The 25821-nt window shown below is 58.4% G+C and overlaps 1 protein-coding gene across 2 annotated transcripts; it reads right to left on the bottom strand.

The window, feature by feature from the left end:
* Nucleotides 1-32: 32 nt before the first annotated feature.
* Nucleotides 33-25000, bottom strand: PALM (paralemmin). 2 transcript variants are annotated; one of them, XM_043912594.1, is made up of 9 exons: nucleotides 24305-25000; nucleotides 13914-13965; nucleotides 13324-13404; nucleotides 12973-13103; nucleotides 11357-11498; nucleotides 9829-9850; nucleotides 8163-8222; nucleotides 5661-5792; nucleotides 33-2103 (listed from the first exon to the last, which is right to left on the bottom strand). In XM_043912594.1, exons 1-9 carry the CDS (start codon nucleotides 24727-24729, stop codon nucleotides 1574-1576), a joined length of 1575 nt encoding a protein of 524 aa, XP_043768529.1. In that variant the 5' UTR covers nucleotides 24730-25000; the 3' UTR covers nucleotides 33-1573. The 2 variants fall into 2 exon arrangements, with proteins under 2 accessions (XP_043768529.1, XP_043768528.1); XM_043912593.1 differs by lacking the exon at nucleotides 5661-5792 and having other exon boundaries at nucleotides 24305-24744.
* Nucleotides 25001-25821: the final 821 nt, after the last annotated feature.

Here is a 25821-nt window from a genome sequence, read left to right as displayed (position 1 = left end):
GCCCAGGTGAAACTCAAGAATTCCAGCCCCAGGGCTGTTCACACTGTTTATTTGCTTCTCTGGGAAAGTCAAGAACATGGGGCCTTGTCACACATTGAAAGCATGGGGGGCAGCAAGGGCACTTTAGCGGAGGCTCACGGCTCGAGGACTCAGGTGAACTCGAGGAGGAAGGGGGGGTCCCACGGCCACTGCTCAGGTCACCTCAGAGAGGACCTCTCATCCCAGCCACCCAGGGACAGAGCTGAGATGGGGACCCAGGCTGCCGTCCAGAGCGGGCCCTGCACCCACCCTGCTGAGGTGGGGAGGGGCCTGGGCCCTGGGCACCAGGCTGCAGGCCCCTAGGGGAGGGGCCAAGATGGGGCCTGGTCATCCGCAGCCCATACACGAGAGGGCCTGTGAGCATGTGCACGAATGTGCCTCTGGGGACGAGTGTGGCTGCAACCAAGGAGATGTGTCTGTACGTCTTGGTGTCAGCTACCCCCAGGAGGGGAGCCCCCCGCCTCTCACCCCTTCCAGTGAGGGGGAGGCAGGTGCACATCAGGCTGGGCAGCAAATGGAGGTCTCCAGCTGCAATCCAGGGGAAGCTCCCTGTCCCAGGTGAGCGGGGTGCCCTCCTCCACTGCCCAGAATGCGCCAAGCCCAGCAGAGCTGGCGGTGGGCCCAATCTCTGTGGCATGGTAGGGGAGACCCGGGACCCTGGTCCAAGCAGGCTGGAGAAGGGGCCAGGGGCAGTCCCCTAGGGTCCCCAAATTAGCACCAGGAGGATGGGGAGCCCAGTGGGAGTGGGAGCTCAGGATGGGGCTTGCATGGCCCTGCCTTGTGTGGGATGCATCTCAAAGACCCCTGGCCCAGCCCGGCCAGAAGACAGCACAGGGGTCACACCCTGCCTGAGTGCGGGGGCGTGGCCCCAAGGTGCCCCCTTCCCATGTTCCATCGCCCACTGGCTGTGCTCAAAGAGAGCACTGAGGGGAGGGGCGCATTGGCTGGGCATGTCCAGAGGGGCTCATGTTCATTCCAAGACCTCGAGCCGGGTCTCCCTGGAGAGGCACAGCCTCACCTCAGTTGCCCGAGATCCTGACCAGGTGCCTTGGCCTGGGAACCCTGACACAGAGGCTGAGCGGGGACAGGGCAGGCTCCCAGGACCCCTGGCTCCCAGGGTCCCTCTCCTGGGGGGTTGTCCCCTCAGGGACCTCATTGGAGCGGGCAGGAAGGCACAGGCAGGAGGCCCAGAGGGAGGTGGGCTGGTGTGGGGCCGCGTTGAGGCCCTGGGTCACACCGGCCAGGAGCTGCCGCGACATGGGGGGCCCTCGTTTCAGGAGAAGCGGGTGTGTCCGTGTCTCTCCTACCAGGCGTGGGTGCACGGCTCAGTGGTTTAGGGTGTGTGGGGGGTGGTGATGGGATGGGGGACCCCTGTCCCTCTCTTTCCAGTGAAAGAAAACTCAGAAGGAACACGTGACGACACGGCAGGTCCAGGGCCCGTGACTGCGGGTGGAGGGTGGGCAGGCGCCGGGAGGGCCGGGCTGTGGGTGTCTGGTACAGAGGGCAGGGCCAGGGTCTGGGGGTGCCGGGAGGGTCACATGATGGAGCAGCATTTACAGCGCTGCTTCTTCATGTCGAGGTCCTGGGGCTCGGCGGCGGGGGCCTCAGGCCCCACCTGGTTCTCTTCCCTGGAGCCCTCAGTGGCAGGGGGCTCAGCCGCACTGCCGTTGGGCGGGGCAGGCTCCTTGGGCTCAGCTGCATCCTCGATGACCACCAGCTCTGCTGTGATGGTGTCCTGCAAACCCAGCACCTTCTGGGTCTCGGCCTCATCCTCCACGTTCTGGTAGCCCATGAAGATCATGGTGACTGGGGGCTCCTGGCCGGGCTGGATGCCGGGCGGGCCCGAGGTGGCCTCCCCAGGCTGGGCCTGAACACCAGTGATCTCCCGCCTGGAGGGTGTGGTCCGGACAGCCTCTTCTGATGGCCCCCGGGTTTCTACTGCCCCAACCACTGACCCCGCCTCGCTCAGCGTGACCTCGTCCGCCTTGTGGATGAGTTCGTCCACCTCTGAGGAACTCAGCGGGTGAATCCCATTCTCTGCCGTGCCGTCCATGGCGTGGACCACTGGCATGGGGGGAGAGAGAGAGTGTGAGCTGGTTCCCAGCCCGGAGGGAGGGCCTGGCAAGGTTGAGAGCCACCTCTAGGCTAAAGGGGAATCATAAACTAAATTACACCTTTAGAACTGACTGACAAGTAAAGTCCCAATTGGGATCAGTGTGCACGGCCAAGTTGGCACACAGAGGAAAATGTGTAGACACAAGAGCATGTGTTAGAAAACAAGAAAGAATAAATGAATTTGGATTTTATTGCCCTGCAGTTTGAAGCATTTCCATATTTCCCAGCCAACTTGCTCCCAGGCCATCACTTTTCAAAGTAGGTCTATTATTTTTTCCATTGCAAAGATGGTGAAAATGGAGTTCAAAGAAGGTAAGTAACAAGTAACTGGTCCAAGGTCACACAGCTGGCTGGGGCTGACCCTGCTCTTTCTCCCATTCTAGGTGTATTTCCCTTCATGAGGATTTGCAGGAAGTCTGATTTCATGTGGATGATCTTAAACAAAAATTTAGTCCATTCACCCATCTTTCTTGTTTTCTCATCAATGCCCTTGAAGGCTATACATTTTCCTCTGAGTTGTGTTTTGGCTGCAGCTCATGGATTACATTAGGTCATTCTGTTTCAAGTGTAAATGTCTTGTCATTTCCATTTTGATTCACTGTCTCTTTAAGCCAAGATTTATTTAGAAGAGTGTTTTCAAACCTGGGAAAGAGGGGAACTGTGGTCCAGGAACACAGCATGTAAGATATAACATTGCGACAAGACATAGTCACTTTCTAAAATGCTCCACCTGTGTTTGACAAGAATGTGCATCTTTCATTGGGCATCGTTTTATATGCACAATCAAGCTTGTTAAGCATATTTTCCAAATCTTTCCAGCTTTAATAATTCTTGTCTTTCTGATGGGTCAGTTTCTAATTGTGTTACAGTCTCTAAGACCGGATGTCAGCACCTGGGAGGAGTCCCCGCTGTGGTCTGACACCAGCCCTGGATCACAGCCCTTCTAGAAACACAGCTACCCAGCTGCTTAGGGTGGAGGGAGGGACACACTGAGTGCCCTAGGAACTCGCCTCCTCTGTGGCCAAGGGTCAGGGTTGGCCAGCATCTGGCTTCCAGCCAGTATCTGGCTTCTGGCCAGAAGGAAAGTGCTTTCCACTCTCGGTTTCCAAACTCCTGGGGAGGGGCATCCATGATTCAAGGCCTTGCAGTGACTCTGGGCTGGAGGCCCAGAGGGTGGGGTGTATCCAGGCCATGCAGAACCAAGCTAGGTATTTCCCACTGGCCACTGCTCCAAGGTAGGAACCTGAGCCCTTGGCTGCCATGGAAATGGATCACCTTTCCATTGCTAAGCAACCAGAGTCCAGTCTGGCGGGTCTTGAGTCCCCAGGGGCCAGGCCAGGCTGGGGCCTGTGGCCAAGGTAAGGACCTTCCATGAGCACAGACATCTGTGCCCCTTGGCCTTGTGTGGCCATCCTGTGTCCAGGAAATAGAGCAGCTGGGACATGCCTAGAACCACACAGCTGGTGAGAACTGGAGCCAGGATTCCACTTGGGTCAAAGATTCCCAAGTACAGCAGAGCTGGGTTGTGACAGGACTCCTTTAATAACATCCTGGATGTCCCAGAAGCCTGAACCTCTAAGAATAGGAGGCTTTGGGAATCAAAACTACAATGAGATACCACTTCACACCCACTTAGGATGGCAATTATAATTTAAAATGGTCGATAATAAGGGTTGTTGAGGATGTGGAGAAACTGTAACCCTAATGCACTGCTGGTAGAAAAATAAAATGGTAATGCCACTGTGGAAAACACCTCAGCAGTACTTCAAATAGTTAAACAGAATTCCCACATGATCTAGCAATTCCACACCTAGGTATTACCCAAGAGAAATGAAAACATACACCCACACAAAACCTTGTATAGCATAAAACCAAAGGGTGGAAACATCCCAAACATCCATGAACTGATGACTAGATAAACAAAACATGGTCCATCCATACTCTGAACTATTACTCAGCCATAAAATATAAACATGGATGAACCTTGAAAACATGATGCTCAGTGAGAGAAGCCAGACACAGAAGATCACACCATATATCATTCCATTGATGGGAAACGTCCAGAACAGGCCAATCCACTGAGAAAGTGGGTTCGTGGTTGCCATGGTTGGGTGGGGATGGATGGGGTTTCCATTTGAGGAACAGAATGTTCTAGAATCAGGTACTGAGGGCATACAACATGGAGAGTTCTCACTGGGCTGTGCATGGAATTTATGTGTGTCCTGAATCTCTGTCTCCAAATTCCATCTTCTCCTGAGGGCAGCACTTACCAGACACGCTAATGGACCCTGGGGCTGAGCTGTGCTAATTTTATGCCTAACTCAAGGGATCAGCTCTGGGGACCTCAGATCCTGAAGAAAGCAAATGCTTACCTTGACTCCAAATGTACTGTTAATTTTTTTTCTTTTGCTGCCCATGGCTTGTGGGGAGCACCTGGGTACCTGGGGATATCCGACATGCCTCACCCCACCCTCAGTATGTGGGGATCTTAGTTCCCCAAGCAGGGATTGAATGCAGGCCCTCCGCAGTAAAAGCACAGAGTCCTAACCACTGAGCCACCAGGGAAGTCCCTTAAAGGTTTCTTAAAATACTGTCTTTAGGAAAGTATGTTTTCTTCTTTTTCTGGTATCACAGCAAATGTTGCCCCAAACATCCTCTCCCCAGGCAGGACATGCCAAAAATGAACAAAAGTTTAAATGCCAAGACCATTATAAGATGGTTGTCTAAATACTGATGGATCTCACAGTTTAAAGGAAAGTTTTCCTTAGATTTTTTAAAAAGAAAGTGAATTTTACATTCTGTGAATTATATGGGGGTGGGGGGAAGGGACTTTGGAGCTTTCGCCCAAGGCTGCCCTCCCCTCCCATTTCCAGCTGCTCCCTTCCCAGCTGCCAGAGAGCACCCTAAAAACTAAACCAGGTCTCAGCTCCACAGCCTCTCCAACAACCCCCTCCCCAGCCGCCCCTGCCAAAGCTCCCCATCCCCCACCCCCTCACGCTGCATTAGCTCCACGGGCTCCCCCACAACCCCCAGGCTGTGAACCAAATCCCACCCCAGGGCCTTTGCACGGGCTATGTGCGCACCAGAATACCCTCTGTGCTTACCTTCTCTGTCCCTCCCCACCCTGCTGGACCTTCCTCTGGCCCCCTCTGAATCTCTATGGGGGGGGCGTCTGTAGCCTTTATCACAACAGTAATTATTTAAATGAATTATCTGTGAGGATATTTGAGCAGAATTTGAGCAAACTCCAGGAGATGGTGAAGGACAGGGAAGCCGGGCATGCTGCAGTTCATGGGTTCGCAGAGTCCGACACAACTGAGCGACTGAACATCTGTGAGGTGGGGGTTGGAGAGCTCAGCTCACTGGCGCGAGCACCCAGGATGGAGCAGACCTCAGAGGTCGGCTCCCCAGCCCATCCCGGCGCTGGCCACGCCTCCAGACGGTTCCGGGATGGAGGGAGGGCTGGCCGCGGGGCAGCGCTGGCGGGGCGGGGGAGGGGCGCGTACCTTTGGTCTCGTCCTCGTAGACCTTGATGCCCTGAGGGAGGAGCTCCCGGGGGAGCACGGTGGTGCTGGACAGCACCCGGGTCTCCCCCGTCACCTTGTCCTTCTCCACCGTGATCTCCACCGAGTACATGGCTGGCACGAGAGGCACGGGTCAAGCCGCCACCCACCTGCCCATGTGCCCCACGCCGGGCTGCAGCCAAGCCAGGGAGGGGAGGCGGCAGCGCAGAGCCAAGCAGCAGGTGCCCTGGTGTGCCCTCGACGCGGCCCTCCTCCCAGCTCAGTATCCCTCCCTGGCTCCCCAGCGCCCACGGGCGTGGGGTCTGAATTCCTGGGCCACTCCGACGGCCCGGCCTTGACTGCAAAGCCTGGATCAGTTCCAAGCAGGTGGGGGCGTGCCTGGCCCAGTCTAGAAGGGATTCAAACCCAAGTGAGCAAGCCTGTGCCCCACAGCGTCCTGGACGCTCCTCCTCTGCACTGCTCTTGTAAGGCCACTACTGACTCATCCCTTCACTGTCGAGAGGGGATGGTCCCCCGGAAGTGTATGGAGCTACGACCCCTGAAGATTACATTCAACGGCCAGCATCTGCCCCTGTTCTGCAGACAGGTTGTCACAAACACCACACGGAGAGGAGACGCCTCCTGGCAGTGAGGCCCCCAGGCCCCCAGCCCTCCTCCCTCCAGGGAGGGCCCCACATCACCACGCCCAAGACCACGCCCCGACCTGCCCGTCCTGGGTCTTCTCATTTCTCACATGGACACCTTTGTTCTCCCTCCTCTCTAATCGACTCTACTATTTCCCCCACGCCCCAATCTGTCCATCTGCAAATTCCAGGGTGCTGCCTTCAAGACTCCCAGAACCCACCCACTGCTCGTCCTCTACAGCCCCTGGTTGGGGGGAGTTGCATCCACCCGCACTATCCCTCAACCCCCTTCACCCCATCCTCACACCACCCCGCAGCCCGACCCTCATCTCCTGAGTCCCCCACAGCATCCCCTACCATGCCCCACCATGTCCCCCTTCATCCCTTTCCTTCATCTCTCACCATCCCACTCATCATCCCCACCCCCACAATACCCCCATCCTCCACCGTTTCCTCTCACCTTCCCCCCACCCCCTATACCCCCATCATCAACCCTCCGGGGACCCCCCCGCAATCAGCTCTGCCCACAACCTGTTCTCCCTAGAGCCGCCAGAGGGTGCCTGTGAGTTGCGAGCAGGCACACCCCTGCTCTATCCACCTCCAGCTCTCTGCACCCTCACACCCAGCATGGGCCGCCCCGTCCCTTCCTCACCCTCACCTTCTGCCCCTCCCCCTCGCTCATTCCACTCCAACCAGCACACGGCCCCTGCCACCTACCGGTGCCCACAGTCCAGACGTGGTCCAGACCTGACCTTTGCGCTGGCAGTGCCCCTCCATCTCCATGCCTTGCTACCTCACTTCCTTTATCCTTGCTCAGACGTCACCTCCTAAGATAGACCTCCCCGAGCCCTGTGATTCAAACTGTGCCACTCTCCAGCTCCCTATGTCCTGCCTTGACCCGCATCAGAACATCTGCTGTCTGGGCTGCGACCCTCTTGCCAGGCTCATGGCGGGTGCTCAGCTAGCACTTGGAGACTGAATGAATGAATGAAGAATGCTAGGTATCACCACATCCCCATGCAGCCTAACACCCCACCATCAGACATACAGTTGGGCAGGTTGTGCATTGCTCAAGGTCACCAGCTGAGGGCATGTAGCTTTGTAGCTTTCTGCCCACTTCTCTGACACTGAGGCCCTGAGGGTGCCCCCTCCTTCTCCAGGCTTCCCCTGCCACCCTCTCCTTCCCCTGAGTGTCATTACATCCTGGTCTTCACTCCCATCTCTGGTTTTGGGCCTCCAAACTTACTGTAATATCAGCAGCCACAAGGTTCTGCTATTTGTCATGACTTCAGTCACTCTCAGGATTAGATTTGTGCCAGACTCTGGGCACAAGGTCACTACAATCCTCACCACCACCAGGTTCCAACCGTCAAGTGATCAAGCAGGGATTTGAACCCAACCTTATTGAGCACTGAGCACTAATCCCAATTCTGCCCTGCTTGGTTACCTCCAGGAATGGGGTGCTCACTACCTCCCCCCAAAGACAGTGAAGGAGGGAAAGTTTGCAGCGAGTGTGTGAGCCTGTGCCCACCCCCGCCAGGACCCAGAGCAAGTGGCAATGTTAGAGAGACAGAAGCCGGGAGGGGCATCAGGTTAGAGCCGCCATGCTAGGGGGCCCGTCTTCTCGGGGAAGCTGGGCTGGCTTGTGACGGGCGTGCCAAAGCGGAGGGGGCACCCGGCCCCACCCAGGCTCAGAGCTGCGGCCTTGGTCCAGCCGCTCCCCACTAAAACCACAGACCACACCCGGTGATGCTGACGGTTGCATCTGCACCGGGCCTGGCCCCCCAACCCAGCCACCCCAGGGCCAACACTCAGCCCAGGACAGCAGCTGGACATGGACCCCAACCTGGGGCCAACCCACCTGCCTTCATCATGGTGGAGCCGTCGACTGTCCTCAGAGGGGTGTTGGAGATTTGCTTCTCTGCTCACGATGGTGGGGGGGAGCAAAGAGTGAAGAGAGATGGATTCAGAGGGGAGATCACATAGGCCCCCCCCCAAGACGTGGGACTTCACCCAGACACATGGACACCTTCCAGGCACCTGGACACCGCCCAGACACTTAGACCACCCTCCCATACACTCACCCAGACACCTGGACCCTCTCCCTAACCCATGCATGCATCTGGATCCCTCCATATACGTGTGCATGCCCTGAACACCCAGACACACATGGAATCACTCCCCGCAAAAACAAAACACACTGCAGTCCCATAGTCTATGACCCATCTCTTGGTCCAAATGATTTTCACAAAATCCCTGAGTGGCCTGCATGGATTTTTTTTTTAATTATTAATTTTTAATTCCACAGTAAGATGAAGAGACAGACTCTCCTCATGAATAATTAACTCCTGAAAAATCAGGCCAGAGACACTTTTTTTTTTTTTTTCAGGCCAGAGACACTTCTGACCATACCTCCAGTCCTGGCTGGTGGCGCTCCTTCCAGGCTCTACACACAGAAATAGACATGCTGAATATATATTTTAAAATATAACTTTGTGTTAAGGAAATTTTAACATAGCTAATAAACCATTATAGCTAACGGTACATATTGAAGTGTCATGTGTACACGTGAAGTATTTGTAAATGTGTACATCACATACCTGTAATAAATTTGTAGGTGGGGGCTAAAATCTCTCCTAGAATTCAAACTCTGGGCTTTTTTCTTTGTTTCCTGGATGTCAGTCTTCCACATCTCTGTGTGTGGAGGACCCTTGTCCTTTTATTTTTTTATGGCCGTGCCACATAGTTTGCAGGATCTTAGTTCCCTGACCAGGGACGGAACCCGGGCTCCAGCAGCAGAAGCACCAAGTTCTAACCACTGGACCACCAGGGGAACTCCTCTTTGTCCTTTTAAGTGGTACACAAACTCCGGGACGGCCAGGATCTTGATTTCTCATCCTCACTGACCCCATTTCACAGATGGGAAAACTGAGGCCCCCACCTGCCCTGGAGCCCAGAGCAAGTGGGCATGGAACCAGGGCTGGGCCGGCCAAGGTCAGGCACTCCAGGTGGACAGTATGAACCCACAATGGGGCTAAGACCTCAGGCAGAAATGCCCCTGCGAACCCTGCTTCCTCATCTGTAATGCAGGTGCTGCATCAGTCCACCCAGGGAGCTTGTGAAAATTCGATGAAATGATGTTGAGGGGCCCTGGGCCCAGCTCAGAGTCTGGGTTCGCTGAGGGCAATGACACTGAGAGCCACTAAGCTATTTTATTATCACTTTTTAGCAACAATAACACCTTAAAGGGGCTTCCCTGGAAAGAACCCGTCTGCCAATGCAGGAGACGTGGATTCGATTCCTGGATCGGGAAGATGCCCCTGGAGAAGGAAATGGCAACTCATTCCAGTATTCTTGCCTGGAAAATCCCATGGACAGAGGAGCCTGGCAGGCTACAGTCCATGAGGCCGCAAGAGTCGCACACGACTAACCACCACCACCTTAAAGGCACCCTTCCCCTGTCGGCCATCTCCTGTCTGGCCACCAGAGGGCGCCGGGGCCCTGCCCGCCCCTTCCCTAAGACGTACCTTTGGGCGTGCCCACCGGGGTCTGCAAGAAAGAAAGGGGAGGGGTCAGGGGTGTTGGCGCCCCCTTCCGCCGCCCAAGGTCCCACCGGCCGAGGCCCAAGCCTGAGGGGGGCGTGGTTCAGCGGCGACCCCATCGGAGGGGGCCGTCTTCTTCTGGACCCATCCCCCACCCCGCCCTAGCCTGTGACAGCCAGAAACGCTCCTGCCTGCTCAGAAGCTTCCTGGGGCTCGCAATGCTCCCAGAACAAAGTCCAACCCTTCCTGATGACCCCCGGGGCCTCTTCCGCCTCTTCCCACCCCTGGCCGGCTTCCCTGGCCTCCTGGCTCTTCCGTGAGCCACCTCCCTCCACTTGGAAGGCCCTTCCCGGATTTCCGCTTGGCTGGCTGCTTGCTCAGCCCCCATGACCACCCGACCTAAAGGTGACTCCCTGTCCCCATCCAGGGTTATCCCTCAGGTTACCATGTCATTTACCGGGTCAGGAGATGGGCCAGGAGGCAGGTATCATGAGGGGAGAGGCCATGCCAGCATTCAGCGTGTGCTCAATCAACCTCACTGAAAGCCACCCTCAACTTGAAGCCGGGCCTGGAGAACTCTTACCCAGTCTTCAAAACCCATCTCCTCCAGGAAGCCTGCCCAGCCCGCTCATGAAACAGACACCTCACTGGAGACTCCACAGTGCCCTAAGCTTCCCCACGATAGGTCCTTACACCTTCCTGTGTTTACAGCTGATTGATACATACACATCTGCCCACTTAAAAACAGCTCAAGAAGGCCAATGTCTGGGTCTACATCCTCCGGTTCTGCCCCAACCAAGCCTTGGCAAGCAGTGAGGGCGGGTGTGTCGGCTCCAGACTGAAACTATCGTAGGAGCAGCAGGACACACAGCAGGGATGTTCCCTGGGCTGCAGCTCACTGGGGTGGGGGAAACAAGGCTAGGTCAGGGGAGAGGAGGCGTGCCCCACAGGCCCCTTGAGTCCTAAAGACAACAAGGGTTGTCGGGAGACTCCTGAATTTGCGTTAACATGCTGCGGTAACCACAAACTTAGGGTCTCGTTTCACCTGAGCCTGGCATACACATCACAGCCCAGAATTAACAGCTGAGCCTAGTAAAGACTACTCCGCTGTGTGGCCTTGAGCCAGTCTTTCAACCTCTCTGGGCCGCAGTCTTTTTCATCAAATGGGGATGCGGCTTCACCTGAAACGGCTAAATGCAGATAGACAGGTGATGCCCATTGTGCTGGTGAACCTAGGAAGGATGACAAGCAGGTGGTCTTCGGGGAAGACCCTCTACCCATGAAGCGCTCATTTTTCACTGATTCACTTAACACCCGTGATGGCCCTGTCTGGCAGGGAAACTAAGGCCCCGGAAGGCCAAGCAAGGCGTGCAGGCGACGCAGCTGGGATGTGGCCGGGCTGGGATGTGGATGTGCACGCATTTGGGATGTGGGGCGCCCCCAGCCACAGCCCCGGAGGCAGTGGGTGCTTCTGGACCTGGGCCAGCAGGGTGGCGCCCCGGGAACCTCTTACCTGCTGAGCGTTGGGCATGGCCTCTGCTCTCTGGTCTTCCGGGGCGGGGCGCGGGGCGGGGCTCGGGGTAGCCACGCTCCCCCTGGCGGCGGCGGTGGGCAGCGCATCCGTGTTCTCCAGCTCCTCGATCTCCTGCTCCAGCCTGGGGAGTGTACACGAAGTGACCACCCTGCCGGACACTTCTGGAGCCCGGCACCGCCAGGCGCGTCCAGGAGGGCTTTCTTGACTCGAGTGTTTCCTAACGACCCTGCGAGGTGGTCTCCTTCGCGCTCCCGGCAGGGAAATGGAGGTAAGTAAGCGGCAGAGCCGAGAGCCAAACCCAGGCCGGCCGGTCCCCGGACCCCTGTGCCGCCCAAGTCACTGTTTACTCCTCTGTTCACTTCCAACACACTCATCTTTTTCCACTCAAGTACATTTATTTTTACAGGAAGCTTTATCTCTCCAGGGAAACTGGAAAAACCATGTCACTTTCCAAGTTTTAGGAGATAATGGTGCTCATAAATGCAGTAAAAACAAAGCTGGCATATTCAATCCTGCCCCAGGCATCACCTGCCTATGCCTTTGGGGTGCAGGCACTCAGGACCCAGGAGATAGGAGATGTTTTCCTTGAAGACTCAGTACAGACTTGGGAGGTGGGTAGTCTACAGCCCCCTAACAAAGTGAGCCCAGCTCAGCAGACTGGACACAGCTGGGGTCAGCCTGGAGGTCTTCCCGGAGGAGGTGTCCAGGTGGCGACACTGATCAGGCAAAATGCAGGTGATGGAACCACCCGAGGAGCGTGTAGCCCTGAGGGGAAGAAAGCCAAGGCCCCCCGAAAGCCAGCCATACAGTGGGGCTTAAGGGATGCCCCCCTCGCCACCCCCTACCCAGGGCTGCACCCAGCAGGATGGACTGAGCAAAAGCCCACCTCATCCAACCCCCAAGGACTGGTAATTCCCACTGACCATCCTTCCCACCTGCAAGTGCCCCTCGGCCTGCTCAGTCCTGAGTGACCCTCCAGATCAAGTCTCAGCCCCACCTCCTCTGGGCACATGCTCCCAGGTTGGGGGACTGAGGCCTGGGGAGGGGACCCCAGCCAAGCTGCCCCCACTTTCTTCTAAACCAAATGCACCCAGACAGGATCCTGAGGTCCCCACGGGGCTGCAGGCCAGGGTGCCACAGCCAGCACATGCCTTTCAGGCCTCCCCTGGCCAGTGGACATTGGAATTTTGGCTGTCACTTCCCTCCGCCTGACCCTGCTGCCCTGGGAACTGAGCCTGGGCCTCCCGCCCGGCTGCCCGCCTGCTCGGAAACTCCTCGGTGCTTTTGTCCCAGGCCAGGGGGATGGTCACTTTCCCTGGCCTGCCCCCTCCCCCAGCTTCCTGCAGGCCAGCTGCGGTGCCTCCTGCCTCCTGCCTCCGAGGCTCCAGGAGTGCTGGGAAGACCAGCTGGGCTGGCGCCAGGAAGCCCCAGGGGAGACTGCATCTCCGTCCTCAGAGACCTGTCTTCAGAGACCTCCATGGCCCAGACCACTCACCCCTCACCCCTGCGTGGCTGTGGGGTTGGGGGGAGGAGAGGTCAGGTGGGCAGCACCCACCCCCAGTCACTCCCCAGCCCTGAGGCTCGCGGCCCCCCACCTGGAGATGGACTCCTCCAGGTGCCGCGCCTTCTGCTCGTCCTCCTGCATCTGTCTCCTCATGTCCTCATCCCCCTCCGAGGCCGAAGACGGCGTCCCCTCCAGCAGCCAGCGTTCCCGCAGCGCCTTGGACTGGGGCAGTGGGTACCAAGGTCAAAGTCGGGGTCAGGGCTGGGGTCGGGGTCAGGTGAGGGTCTGAGTTGGGACTGGAATCAGGGTGGGGATCGTCTCAGCCCTCCTGATCCCTGCCCCTAAGTCCCAGATCCGGCCGAGGCAGGGGTCCCTGGATGCTGCCCCACTTCCGCCCCCCCACCCCCAGCCCCCCCACCCCCATCCGAGGCTCTGCCCCGACCTTCAGGTGCTGCAGCTGCCTCCGGTCGTCCTCCAGCTGCCTGCGCCTGTTCTCGATCTCTGCCTGCCTCCGCCGCTTCTCCTGCAGACCCCGCACATGGTAAGGGCAGGCTGGGGCCTCGGAGACCCCACAGCTACCCAGACTTTACCCACATGGGTCCCGCTTGTTCTGTGAACAGCACCCACTTGGCCCACTGCACCCCCACCTGCACCCAGCATGTCCCCCCACCTTCCCCCAGCTTGTCTCTTCACCAGGAAGGATTACCAGCCTCCCCACCACTTCCCCCAGCCTTGCCACAAGGGCAAGTTCCTTCCACACGTCAGCCTTGCCCCCTCCCCCCCCCCAATGCAGGGGAGCTGCCCAGGGGCTCTGAGAAGCTTCTCAGCCGGAGTCCACATGCTGAAGACTAAGGGGCACTCAACGTTTTAATTTTGTGGGGAGATGATAGCAAGCACTGAAGTGTCCCACACTGCACCTGGGATCTGAGTCCCTGAGCCCCAAGCTGGGTGTGGGGAGCACCTGAGACCCTGGGTCCCCCCCCCAATCTCCCCCCCATGCCCACCCCATCCTTGGGACCTGGAATAACTCACTGCAATGGCCTGCAGTCGCTCCTGCTGGGATGGGGTCTCTGCCGCCAGGACCCTGGGAGGATAGAAAAGATCAAGCGGGGGGTTGACCCCTAACATTGCTTTCAGCAGATCCAGTTCGAATTCCCACCCTGTGTCTTCCTGCCAGGTAAGCCCGAGTTCCCTTCTGCCAAATGAGATTGTTCCACACCCCCCTCGTCCCCATGCAAGCTTATTCCTGCATTAATTCTCCCACAAACCCTCCTGCCACTCCTCAGGGCAGGGACAAGGGACAGGACAGGTGAGGCCCAGTTCAGACACCTAGGGAGGGCTTGGGAAGGGGAGGGCATTGAAGCTAGGCTCTGAAGGATGCATAGGAGTTCCCTGGGAATAGAAGCTTGGAGTAGAGGGTCTCTTCCAGACTGAGAGACTGATCAAGACAGCCCCTTCCTCAGCCTTCTCCAGCTCTGGGAGGGACACTTGGAGGAAGAGGGACCCTCCAGCTCCACCCCCACCCCTTGGCTGCCAAGTCCTCAATGCTGTTCTGGGATTTCTGGTGTCTCCCACACTGGCTGCCCCCGGAGTCTCCCAGGACCCCAACAGCTCAGAGAGAGCTGTGAGCCTCCCAAGAACACACAGCAAAAAAGTAGCAAAGCTTAAATCCAACCCCAGACTCTTTCCTCATCTCACCCATGTTTTGCTTGTTTCTTTCATTTTTTCATTTTTGCTGCACCATGAGGTTTGCAGGATCTTAGTTCCCCAGCCAAGAATTGAAGCCGGCCCTGGCAGTGACAGCACAGAGTCCTAACTACTGGGCTGCCAGGGAAGTCCCCCATCCATGTTTTCTGAGAGCCCACCCAGTGCAGTATTAGCCTTAAGCTGGTATGCAGTAGGAGTTAGATAAATGCCCGTGTTGCCAGATGCTCTTAAAGGGATAGAACTTCATGTTGTTGAGGATCTGGGGACTTCAGAGAGGGCACAGGACCTGGAAGATAGGTTATCCCTGCCCCTCCCCTTGATCCGCTGCATCCCCCTCCCTACCTGGGGTGGAGGGGGGAGGAGCTTTCAGAACCTGCCCCCTCCCTTCCAGGTCTCCCGTCTCTGGAAGCTGCACACAGTAGGTGCAGAGTGAAATGGTCAGATGAATGATGCCCTGAACATCTCCTCCTCCTCAGGGTAACCTCGAGCTTCCAGGGGGTGGAGGGTCCTCAGCCTGAGTGGGGGGCTTCCAGACCATCTGCCTCAAACGCCTGATAAACCACAGGGCCACTCTGGGAGGGACTGACTGACGGGAGGCCTCATCTCATATGGGAGGGCCTGGCAGTGGGAGCCAGACCCCCCGATCTGTTCCACTCTCTCCCCCTCCCCCCGCCATCTGCCCCGACCCCTTTATCTTCACAGGCACTGAAATTACAGACCATGCTTTGGACCCCGCCCACCCCCAGCCTTGACTCAGGGCCCAGAGCCACCCGAGGCCTCCACACTCTCTGCCCCTCTGGCCTTCATTTCCCCATTTGCACACCCCAGCTCTGGGCCCTCCTGCTATGTCACCCCCCAAACCGTTGTTTAGAAGGGAAACAGTCTGCCAGGTCTACCTCAAGCCAAGCCCCCATGTGCGTGCGTACACACACACCCCCTGTAGCTGCTCGGTGGACACGCATCCCAGGGCAGCAGTGCCTTGGTCATCCGCCTCACTCGGGTCTAGTTTCCTGGCCATGCTGAGACCTGTGAAGTCATCTGGCTCCCATGCCCTGGCCAGGTGACCCCACCCAGCCCCTCCCTTCCTGTGAGGCAGCACCTGCCCCCCCCCCCCCCCCGTGCCTCCCAGGGGCCCAGCACACCAGCCGCACCCCTGCAGCTTCCCCTTCTCCTTCCTCAGGGAGGCTGCATTCAGCTGGGTAGAGTTCAAGAAAGGTTTGGTCCAGCTGTCCAGCTCAGATGTCCTTCCTGAAGGGCCAGACCAGCAGGATTTCTGGGTCTGCCCCATCACCTCGTGTGATACAGACAGGGTGACATGCCATGCTCCCCAACATAGGTTCTTGCAAACCCCACACTCTCCAGCCCAGCCCAAGCCTCTACCATCACCTGCCACCTCCCTGAACCCTGACAGCCCACAACTAGAAGCTGCTTCTCAAAGTGAGAATCCAAACCGATCATTCTCCTGCTCTCAAGTCCCCTGGCTCCCATCACCCCTTGAAAGCCCACTCCCTCTCCCCTGCCCTGGTACCTGACCTCTGCTCTCCACCAAGTTAATTCTTAGCTCAGGGCCTTTACACTTGATGTTCCCTCTGCCTGCTATGTTCTTCCCATAGCTGGAAACTGAGGCCCAGAGAGGGTGAGTCACTTGTCCAAAGTCACATAGCTACAAAGTGGCAGAGCTGGGATTCTAACCACAGCTGCTCAGCCCCAGGCTGTACCACAGGCCTCCCCTTTTCCACACAGCTCTAGTTCAGCCTCCAGGGGCCCACCCAGGCAGGAGGCAGAATTGCACGAGGGGGGCATAGCCGCTGAGACCCCAGTGCAAACAGGGCCACAGAGGGCAAGCGGACCAAGCTGCCTAATACTGGGTCCCCACCCTGGGGAGGCGGGAAGGTGACCATTGAGGCTGGACACAGGGACACAGAGATGGCTGTGAGGCCAGCTTGCCATGCTGGAGACAAGGCGGGCAGTGTCCTTACTGGGGCGGCCAGTCCCGGCAGGGCCAAGCCAGGGCAGGGGAAGTTCAGACGGGCACAGTAAGGAGAGGCGCCAGCCCAGGGAGAGAATTTCCATCTCTCCCCACCCATCTCCTGTCTCAGCCCCAAGGGCGCAGGCTGTGCGCCCCTCTCAGGTGCCCCTCCCCAGGCCTGGGGTCGCCTGAGCTGCCCCACCCTACCCAGCCCCTGGGCTCAGCCGCCGCGGGTGATGGATGGCGGGGCCCACGGGAGGCGGTCGCCCTGGCAACCGCGCCATCCCCATGGCAACGCAGAGGCCCGCTGGCGTTCAGGGGTGGGGCCCGCGCCGAGCATCTCCCACCCCCAGCCCGGGGCTGAGGGGCTGAGGGGTTGCCTGCAGCGGGTGGGACCCTAATGAGTAACTGGGTCTGTCCCACCCCCGCAGCAGGAGGAAGGCTTCCAGGTCTGGTGATAGGGGCGTCCACCCAGGGAAGGGCTTCTATCCGGGAAGGGTCTGAACCCGCCCTTGGCGCGAGGCAGCCAAGGTCAAGCCAAGATAAGGCTCGGCATCATAAATCCGAAAAACAAAACAAAACAGGAGGCTGGAACTCCCTAACAAATCAGGAACAGAATAGGAACCACGTTCCGCGGGTGGGTCTCGGCCCCACTTTAGGAGAGGAGAATGAGTCTGGGGGGAGCTAAGCGTCGGATCTCCCGAAGATCCTGTGAGGCACGTGGGATAATTATGGCCGTTTTATCAATGAAGGATCTAAATGGTGAAGTGAGATCTGCACCCAGACAGGCGGGCAGGCTCCGGGGTACAGGGAGCGCAGGGTCTCCCTGGCCTGGATGCGGTGGGGGTGGTCAGTGGGACGCCTGAGAAGCTCACTCGGGCTCAGTGAGTAAAGCAGAGGCCGGATCACAAAACGTTTGATTTACACACTGGGCGGAGAAGCTGATTTTGGGCGGAGGCTTTAGGGCAGCTGCCCCCCTCTGGCTGTGTGACCCGGGTCAAGTCAATTGCGTCTCTGAGCCTCCACTGGCTGCGCTGGGCTACGGGCCACAGCTTGCAGCTGCTGAGGAGGGACAAGCCCTGGGCCAGGACGCCCACCGTCAGCGCGCGCAGGCGTCTGGTCCCCGCGCGATTATTTTTACGGAGCTTGGAGCAGATTCTGGGCTCCAGCGGCCTTGTGGGCGGCTCAGGACTCAGCGAGGGCGTCGGCTGCGAGCGCGTGAGATAATCGTGGTCCAGGAGATGAGCTAATGAGACCCGAACCCAGCAAGCCCGGCAGAGGCCTCAGCTATGCAGGCGCTTATTTTTCAAAGGTCCAGAGAGGTTACGCAACCGGCCCAAGGTCACCCAGGGGGCAGGAGGGTCCAGTGTGGGAGGTGAGTGTAGGGGGTGGGGGTCACACTTGTCCTTCCAGAGCCCACGCCCAGCAGCTACAGCCAGAATGAGGGGGTCCCTGTCCAGACAGGCGTGGAGCCCAGCGCTGGAACATTCCTGTGCTAACTGAAAGGAAACAGCTGACAACGACCTTGGCCATGAGTGGTGGTGGGGGGAGGCAGAGTCACGCGGGGCGAGGGGTGGGGGGTGAGGGGAGCCCGTGGCCTCTCCCCATGTTGAGTGGGGGATGGAGTTGGGGAGGCTGGTTCCCAGCACCAGCCCTGGCCCCTCCTAAGGGCCAGCACCTTCCTCGCTATAGATCCACCCACAGTTCCCTCACCCCGAGCGAGCCTCAGCCTCTTAGCAGGCACACAAGCCCCTGTGTTAGCCCCTCACCTTCCCCCTTTCCCTCCTTCACCTCCAATCTCAATCAAGACATAGCTGCCTCTTTCAGGGTCTCTTCCCCTCATCAGGAAGGAATTCTTCTCGAAGCCCCTCAGCCCTCAGCACAGGTGAGCCCCTAGGACCACTGATGTCACTGGTGAGGTGGACAGCCCTTGAGGCATGGGCTTTCCAGAAGTTTCCAGGCAGAGAGACATCACCACCAAGGTGGAGACGGAGGTTGCAGCAGGCCACAGACCCAGGAAAGAAAAACTGTTGCCTATTAACCTGGGATAGGGGGCAGGGGAGCTGGACCCTGCCCTGGGCCCTCACAACAGAACAGGGCAGCAGGGCATGAATGCCCGCCCACCCTCAGGGCCGCGCCTCCTCTGGCTTCAGGCAAATGCCTCTGCAGAGACCAGCCCCACAGACCTGTATCCCTCCCCACCCCTCACTCCACTTCCAGCGCCTCAAAACATTTCAGGTGCGATCCTACCTCAGGGCCTTTGCATGGACTGTGTCCAGGCCTGGGGCACCCCTGCCAGGTCTCCAAGGAGCTCATGACTCCTGGGGCCTGTCTTCAGATGTCACGTCCTTACTCTGGCCTCCTCTGACCCTAATTAACCCCAGCACCTCCAAACCCCACCCCCCCAGCCCTTATCATCCAGAAAACCTAATGAATTTACTTATTTTGTTGATTTTTCCACAAGGACAGTAACTGTCTCTTTTTGTCCCTGCAACCCACTCCAGTACTCTTGCCTGGAAAATCCCATGGACGGAGGAGCCTGGTAGGCTACAGTCCATGGGGTCACAAAGAGTCGGACATGACTGAGTGACTTCACTTTTACTTTTGTCCCCAGTATACAGCAGGCACTCAATAAATGTCCACTGGGTGAGCATGTGTGGTAGGGTCCTTCCATTTCCAAAGGAGGCCCCCACCTAAGGGCTCCCCACCCTTGTCACACTCCTGCCGTGCCCCCCGGACCATCTGTCCTGTGATCACTTCTTTTTTTTTTTAAAAGAAATTCACTGTCACATCTTAAATTCATCTAAAATAGTAACTGGGCTCCCCACATTCAAGAGAGGACAAAGAACAAGCCACAGCTGCCTCAGAAGTGACTTACAAATTAATACAAGAACAACCTAAATGCCCAACAACGGATGATGGATAAACACAAGGCGGTCCTTCCATACACGGGAGCATCACTCAGCCCTGAAAAGTGGTGAAGCCCTGACGCTCACTACCAGGTGGACGGACCCTGAGAACACGATGCTCAGTGAGAGAAGCAGACACGGAAGGACACACAGGGTGTGATTCCACTGATGGGAAACGTCCAGAACAGGCCGATCCACAGACAGGGGATTAGTGGTTGTCAGGGTTTGGGGGATGGGGTGGGGAAGGAGTGCTGGTGGGAATGGGGTTTTGGGGGGTTGATGGAATGTTCTGGAATTAGAGGTGATGGCTGAACAACTCTGTGCATGTACTGAAAACCACTAAATGGACTCTATGCATGTACTGAAAACCACTGAGCCACTTTAAACAGGTGCATCCTGTGGTGTGTGAATGATCTCAAACAAGCTGGTAAGAATAAATATACACATAGATACAGCAGAGATGCTGATGGTCTCATCAAGGGCCATACTGGGGGGTGAGGCAGCCACCCCAGGGACATCATAAGGTCCTGCCAGCCCTGCTCTGAGGCTCTTCAGGATTAGCAGGATCTGAACACAACCTGACCTGGTCATCGCCTGCCCACTCCCTGACAGCTGTTACTAGAAGCCCCCGCCAAGCCTTGCTGGCCCCCCACCTGCGCCCCCACTCACCCAGGCTGGGCTCCCAGGCCTACACTCACTCTTGTCCTCACCTGTCTTCCCACCTCAGGGCCTGGGTCAGGCTTCTCCTCCCAATATCTGGCCCCATCCAGGCTGTCCCAGGGATGGTTCTGACTTGCCCTGAGTTCCTAGTTGAAACCCACAGGCAGGAGACAGAAACCACAGCCCAGATCTCCACTCTTCAACACCACAACCTCCACTCAGCCATCTCGTGCTCCACGGAAACCCTCTGAAGCATGGTCTTGATGCCCCCTAGCCTCCCAGCACATCCAGGGACTGGGCTGTCTCACCCTGACCAAGCCCCCATCTCCGTAGGCAGCTCTGACCATCACAGAGTTCTGAAGTCGGGTCCACACCCACCCAGACATGGGGTCCTGCCACTCCTGCCCCAGCTCCGGCATTTCTCCACCAGCTGCCCCCAATGGCCTGTCCAGACTGAGTCCTGAACTGCTTCTCCCTGCTCTGGCCCCTTAGCCGCCAGAGCCTCTTTCTGATGCCTAGGTCAGCACCTCTCTCCTCTTCTACTCAGACACCACCCATGGCTCCCCATGGCTTCCCAGATGTACACTGCAGGCCCAGGAGGACCTGGCCCCAAGAGCACAAACCAAAGAACGCTCTCTTCTCCCTACACTTTCCCACCTCCGGTCCTTTGCACAGACCAGTCTTTCCACCTGCTGCACCCTTCTGCCTGCCTGGGAAAACTTTTAAGTATCTTTTACAAAAAAGGTCCATAATATAAGGGAGCAGGATAACTTTCCCACACCTCAAAGAAGACCCTCCACAGGCTCCCCCAGGCCCCTCTGATCCTGCACAGGGCTATAGTGGTTGGCAGGAAGTGTTTTTTAAATGACCAGATGAGAGACTTCCCTGGTGGTTTGGTGGTTAGAACTTGGTGCTTTCACTGCTAGGGCCCAGGTTTGATCCTTGGTAGGGAAACTATGATCTTGCAAGCCACATGGTGTGGCCAAAAACAAACCAATAAACAACCCCCAAAAAAGCAGATGCCAGGCTTCCTGGGTAGAGAAAGGATGGAGGCAGTAGGGTCTCAGACTGGGGGAAAGGTGATGCGATGTTTTTTTAAGAAAGTCAACTCGTTTTCCAGCATCAAAACCTGAAGCCTCTGAAGATGGGCCTCCCCATAGGGCTGGGACCACCCAGGATGCTCCATTCACCATATGAGAAAAGTGAGGTTCAGAGAAGGGGACAGCCTGACCAAGACCCCATGGTGGGTGAGGAAACCCTCTCCAAGTCAGCAGCCACAGAGGGTTCCCTGGCAGTGGATCAAGGGTAGATGGCCCCTGGGAGACCAGACCACAACAAAGGCCACCTCTGTGCACCCCAATCGGCCGACCAGGCTGAAAAACTGATGTCTGGATACCTAGAACCACCAGTCCACAGCCCCTGGACAAGAAGGTGCAAAGGCCCTTCCTCAGCCCCTCTCCTCAGCACCAGAAGGCCTAAGAGCAAATGCCACATCACCGTCTTCCGGCTGTGTGGCCTTGGGCGTGTCCAGTCACCTCTCTGTGCCTCAGTTTCCCCACCTCACAGGACCAAGTGTGTCCACGGGAACGAAGCATTCAGAAAGGGGCCCAGTACACAGCAAGCACTCAATAATTGTCAAGTAAATGTCACATCTGCACCTCTTAGGCCACTTTCCTGTCTTCCTGCCACCACCTCTAGGATTATCGTCATGTTCTTCCCTTCGAATCCACTCACTGTTTAAATCCAACCCCTTTGTTTTCAAAGGAAATGTTACCAAGGCTGAGAAAACCAGAAGCCAGTGCCAAAACCATCAGAGTAAAAACACTTTTAAAAAAGATACCATGAAAATAAAAACTCATTATTAAGTTCTATTATCACTAGATGCTGGTTCTGCTTCTCATTAGAGAGGGAGATCAGCATGTGCAGGAGCATTAAGGATGCAGTTCGCACCCAGTTGAGCCGATCTCCCTGAAACCAGGCCTCAGGATGAGAAGAGACCTGATGAGTCCTGACCCAACTGTGCTTTCCTGCCCCATACGGGGCCCGATCCTCATGCTCACCAGAGAGGATGTGGACATCTGAGATAGCTGCTCCCAGCTAAAGGGCCAGAGGAGCAGCCCCTCCCTTGGGGCCACCAGCAGACCCTCCCCATGGCAGGATGCACCCAGCTCCCTGTCCCCCAGTTCCCAGCCCCACGCTCGTCCCACCTTTAGAGCACCACCCATCGCCCTCACTGGCTGGTAAGAATTCTCAAATTAGTGAAAATTTGTTTAATCCTTAAAATGATAAAAATCTGTCAAATGCTAAATGTCTTTTTAAAAGAAAGTTTCCAGCATCACCATCTCCCGTGATGGCAGAATCCATGGAAACGAGGGAGGTGAACAATTGCGCCCTGGTGGGGGCTGTGCTCCCATGAAGAAGGACGGAGGGCCGGGCAGGTGTTCATGTGGGGAGCAGATGGAGCCCCTCCCCACCCATCGTCAACTCCAGCGCTGGGGACTGGCTTCCTTGCACGGCTACTTGGGCAATTAAGGCCAAGTCCCGTCCCACACCTGCACCCAGAAAAACCAGGGATCCGCCTAATGGGGACACCCCGGCACCACATCTGACTGTGACCAAGAAGGCCTGGGGTCAGGGCGGCAAGCACCCAGGAGCCCTGTGTGCTGTGGCCCTGGGGCAGTGGCTGTCCGTCTCTGGGCCTGCGGCTGTCCGTCTCTGGGCCTCTGTAAACCCGCGGAGAATGAACAGGGTGGCGGGAAAGGAAACAATGGGGTCCATCCTGAATATCTCATCTCATTCCTCTGCTCTGGGTGGGCGTTTCCTCCGTCTTCACGCCTCCTCCCTCAGGCAGCCCCCTCCTCAAGGCCACACCCTACCCAGAGCCTACTGTCTGGAGGCCCAGAGGCTCCCTTGGGCCCCTGGGAGCACCGCAGATAAACAAGTGAGGGGAGCGTAGCAAACAGGTCTGGGCCCCTGCTCCCCTGAGCCCCTGGCTGGGCTCCCGGGCCAGGCCGGGCCTTTGTCTGGGTTTTCAAAAGCAGAGGACATAGGGTGTCGCCTTGCCAGGAGGTGGGGGCAGGAGGCAGTGGCTCCCACCCAGCTGAGGGTGTGGTGGGTCACGGGTGAATCCCCCAGAGGAAAGTTGCAGGCTTGGAAAACACACCCAGTGGGAAGGGCCCAGGAGCCAGCCGGGTGGGCTGGCTGGACCTCCATGTCTGGGCCCCGGGGCAGGGTGGGGATCTGGCCCAGAATGGGGCAGTCTCTGGCCCCTGCATAGGGCAGGGGGGCTGCAGGACACCAGACACCGCCTTCCCAGTCCCTGCCGATGTAAACACACCCCACAGCCTCCCTGCGTCCACCTGTGGGAGTAGGGGCGTGGGGGATGCCCTGACGCCAGGAACAGAGGACCCGCCCCGCAAATGACCAGGCACACACACGGCACCTGCTAGTGCAGGGACCGCCGCTGCCCCGCAGTCCTTCATCCAAGCCCCGGCACACAGCCCACTCACCTACTCCTACCCCGAAGCCCGGGCTAGCAGGCTCTCGGCTACATCATTAGGGGCCCCACCTCAGAGACACTTTCCCCAGGAAGGGAGGGGACCCAAGCTCCGCTGTTGGAAAGCACAGGGACCCCTGGGCTCACACACATGCCAGACCCGGAATCCTGGAGCAAAGCCCACTAGCAGCCGGGAAATCGGGCGGCTGGACCCCCGCCTTAGCAGGGGCTCCGGACAGCACTCGAGGCCCTTGGGGAGGGCAGCCAAGCGAGGGAGGACCGGCCGGTGCGCGTCCAGGGCACAGGGCGCAGCGAGCGCAGGCCAGGGCTGGGAAGCGAGCTCCAGGCCCGGCGGTGCAGTGAGGAGGGGTCGCCCCACCGCCCCAGAAGCAGGAGGGCCGCAGCCCGCCCGTGGCACGAGGGCGGAGGCACAGTGCGTCCCCTCCCCACACGCTCACGCGTCCCGGGCCGCCCCCAGCCGCCGCCGCCCGAGTCCTCGTGAGCCCGTGGGCCGCCGGGGCCGGGTCGAAGGGGGGTCCTGGGGCGGGCACGGTCCAGCCCGAGTCCCTCCCTGGCTGAGCGGAGGTCCCGGGAGTCCCTCGCCACCTCCCTGCCAGCGCTGTGGGGGCGAGAATCGGGGCCTCAGCCTCCCGGGCGCCCCAGGCGCGAGCGCGCTACTCACTCCATCTCCCCGCCGAGATCAGTGGGTCCGCGATGCCGGCGGCGGGGGCGCGCGGGGAGGGCCGGCGGGCTAAGGCCAGGCGGCCGGGGCTGCGCGGCGCGGGGGCGGCGGCACCGGCGCGGGCATCGCCCCGCGCGCGGCTGTTTATTGTCCGCGCGGTGGCGGGCGCGGGGGGTGGGCTGGGCGCGCGCGCCGCCGCCGCCGCGTTTCGCTCGCGCCCCCTCCCGCCGGCTCCTCTCCTCCCGCCGCCGCCCGCCTGCGCCTCCTGCCGGCCGCCGCCGCGCCCCGGCCACCGCGCGCCCTCCGGCCCTGTCAGCCCGAAGCTCTGGCCGCCCTGACCCATTCATTCCATCTCGGTGCGGGTCTGATTCTCGTGCCGAGCCGGTCCGGGCGCCGGCCGGGGACCCAGCTTGGCCGCCATCCATGCCTCCCCTCCCCGGCTCCCCGGCCAGAGGGGCCCGAATAGGGACAAATCGCTCGGGGAGGCCCGGGAGGCGCCTCCGAGAGTTCACGGTCCCGCTGTGGACGGAAGGTCCTGCCGACGGGCCGCGGAGTGTCTGGAGAAGAGCGTCCGGGTAGCGGGCGCGGCGAGCGCGCAAGGCCGGTGATAGGACCGAGCCGGGCCCGTGCGAGGAGGAAGCGATTGCTGGTCTTCTGAGCTCTGGCGGGGCTTTGGGCCTGGCCCTACGTTTAGACGAGGGTTAAGGAACTTAATCTGCCCCATAGCTCTCTCGGGGCGAACAGGCCTGTGTGGTCAGAGTGAGTGAGGGGTCCGTGGAGGGAGTAGGGAGAATTCAGACTGTCTGAAGGGCACTGGGGAGCCACAGCAGAGTTTAGAGGAAGAGAGGGTCACCCCGGTTTATGTTTGCAAAAGCCACTTGGCCTGCAAGGTGGGGAGCGGATGAAGGGGCGCTAAGGGGAGGGGGCTTGGAGTCCAGAAGTGGCTGAACAGGGACCGGGTGGAGGCTGGGCCAGGCTGAGAACCAGGTAGATTCTGGAAGGATCTTGAAAGGTGGTGCTGCAGATGGCCACGGGATGGGATGTGGGGTGACAGGCATCATTAGTCCCCTCTCCGGCCTGAGCTACTGGAAGGACATGTGACATGAACGGGGCCTGGGGGACAGGAAGGAAACACTGGCCAGACAGCTGGATCCCCAAGGGGGAGGCCTGGCCGTGCTGTGAGGGGGGGGGGCACCCCAGGGGGAGCAGGTCCGGACAGCTGAAAGAGCCAACTCTGTCCCCTGCCCTCCCCTCTGTTCCCTGTGGTCTATCTTGGGTCCTCCATTCATGTGGACCCCACAGATCAGGAGGGAGGCAGACTTGTCTTAGGACACTAGCCCTCAGGCTCTGAACACATTTACTCCATAGGGTAGTTGAGGGGGAGCAGAGAGGGAGGGGCTTTTGAAGTACTTGGGGCTTTTGTAAAATAATTCTGCTCAGTGGTGCTCAGTGGTAAATGGGTGTGTAAAGGAACTGTGATGTTGGAGAAGACTCTTGAGAGTCCCTTGGACAGCAAG

Source organism: Cervus elaphus, chromosome 9 (assembly GCF_910594005.1).
Source record: "Cervus elaphus chromosome 9, mCerEla1.1, whole genome shotgun sequence".
NCBI classification, from domain to species: domain Eukaryota; kingdom Metazoa; phylum Chordata; class Mammalia; order Artiodactyla; family Cervidae; genus Cervus; species Cervus elaphus.
Note: the sequence above shows the minus strand (reverse complement) of the source record. Positions and strands in the feature narration are given on the sequence as shown.

What these genes read in the sequence shown, in the direction of transcription:
- PALM (XM_043912594.1), bottom strand. Translation starts at nt 24,729, where the DNA reads ATGGATGGCGGCCAAGCTGGGTCCCCGGCCGGCGCCCGGACCGGCTCG. An exon ending in GATCTCGGCGGGGAGATGGA is followed by an intron (nt 13,966 to 24,304) that starts GTGAGTAGCGCG and finishes CTATCCTCCCAG; the next exon opens with GGTCCTGGCGGCAGAGACCC. An exon ending in GGCAGCTGCAGCACCTGAAG is followed by an intron (nt 13,104 to 13,323) that starts GTCGGGGCAGAG and finishes CCACTGCCCCAG; the next exon opens with TCCAAGGCGCTGCGGGAACG.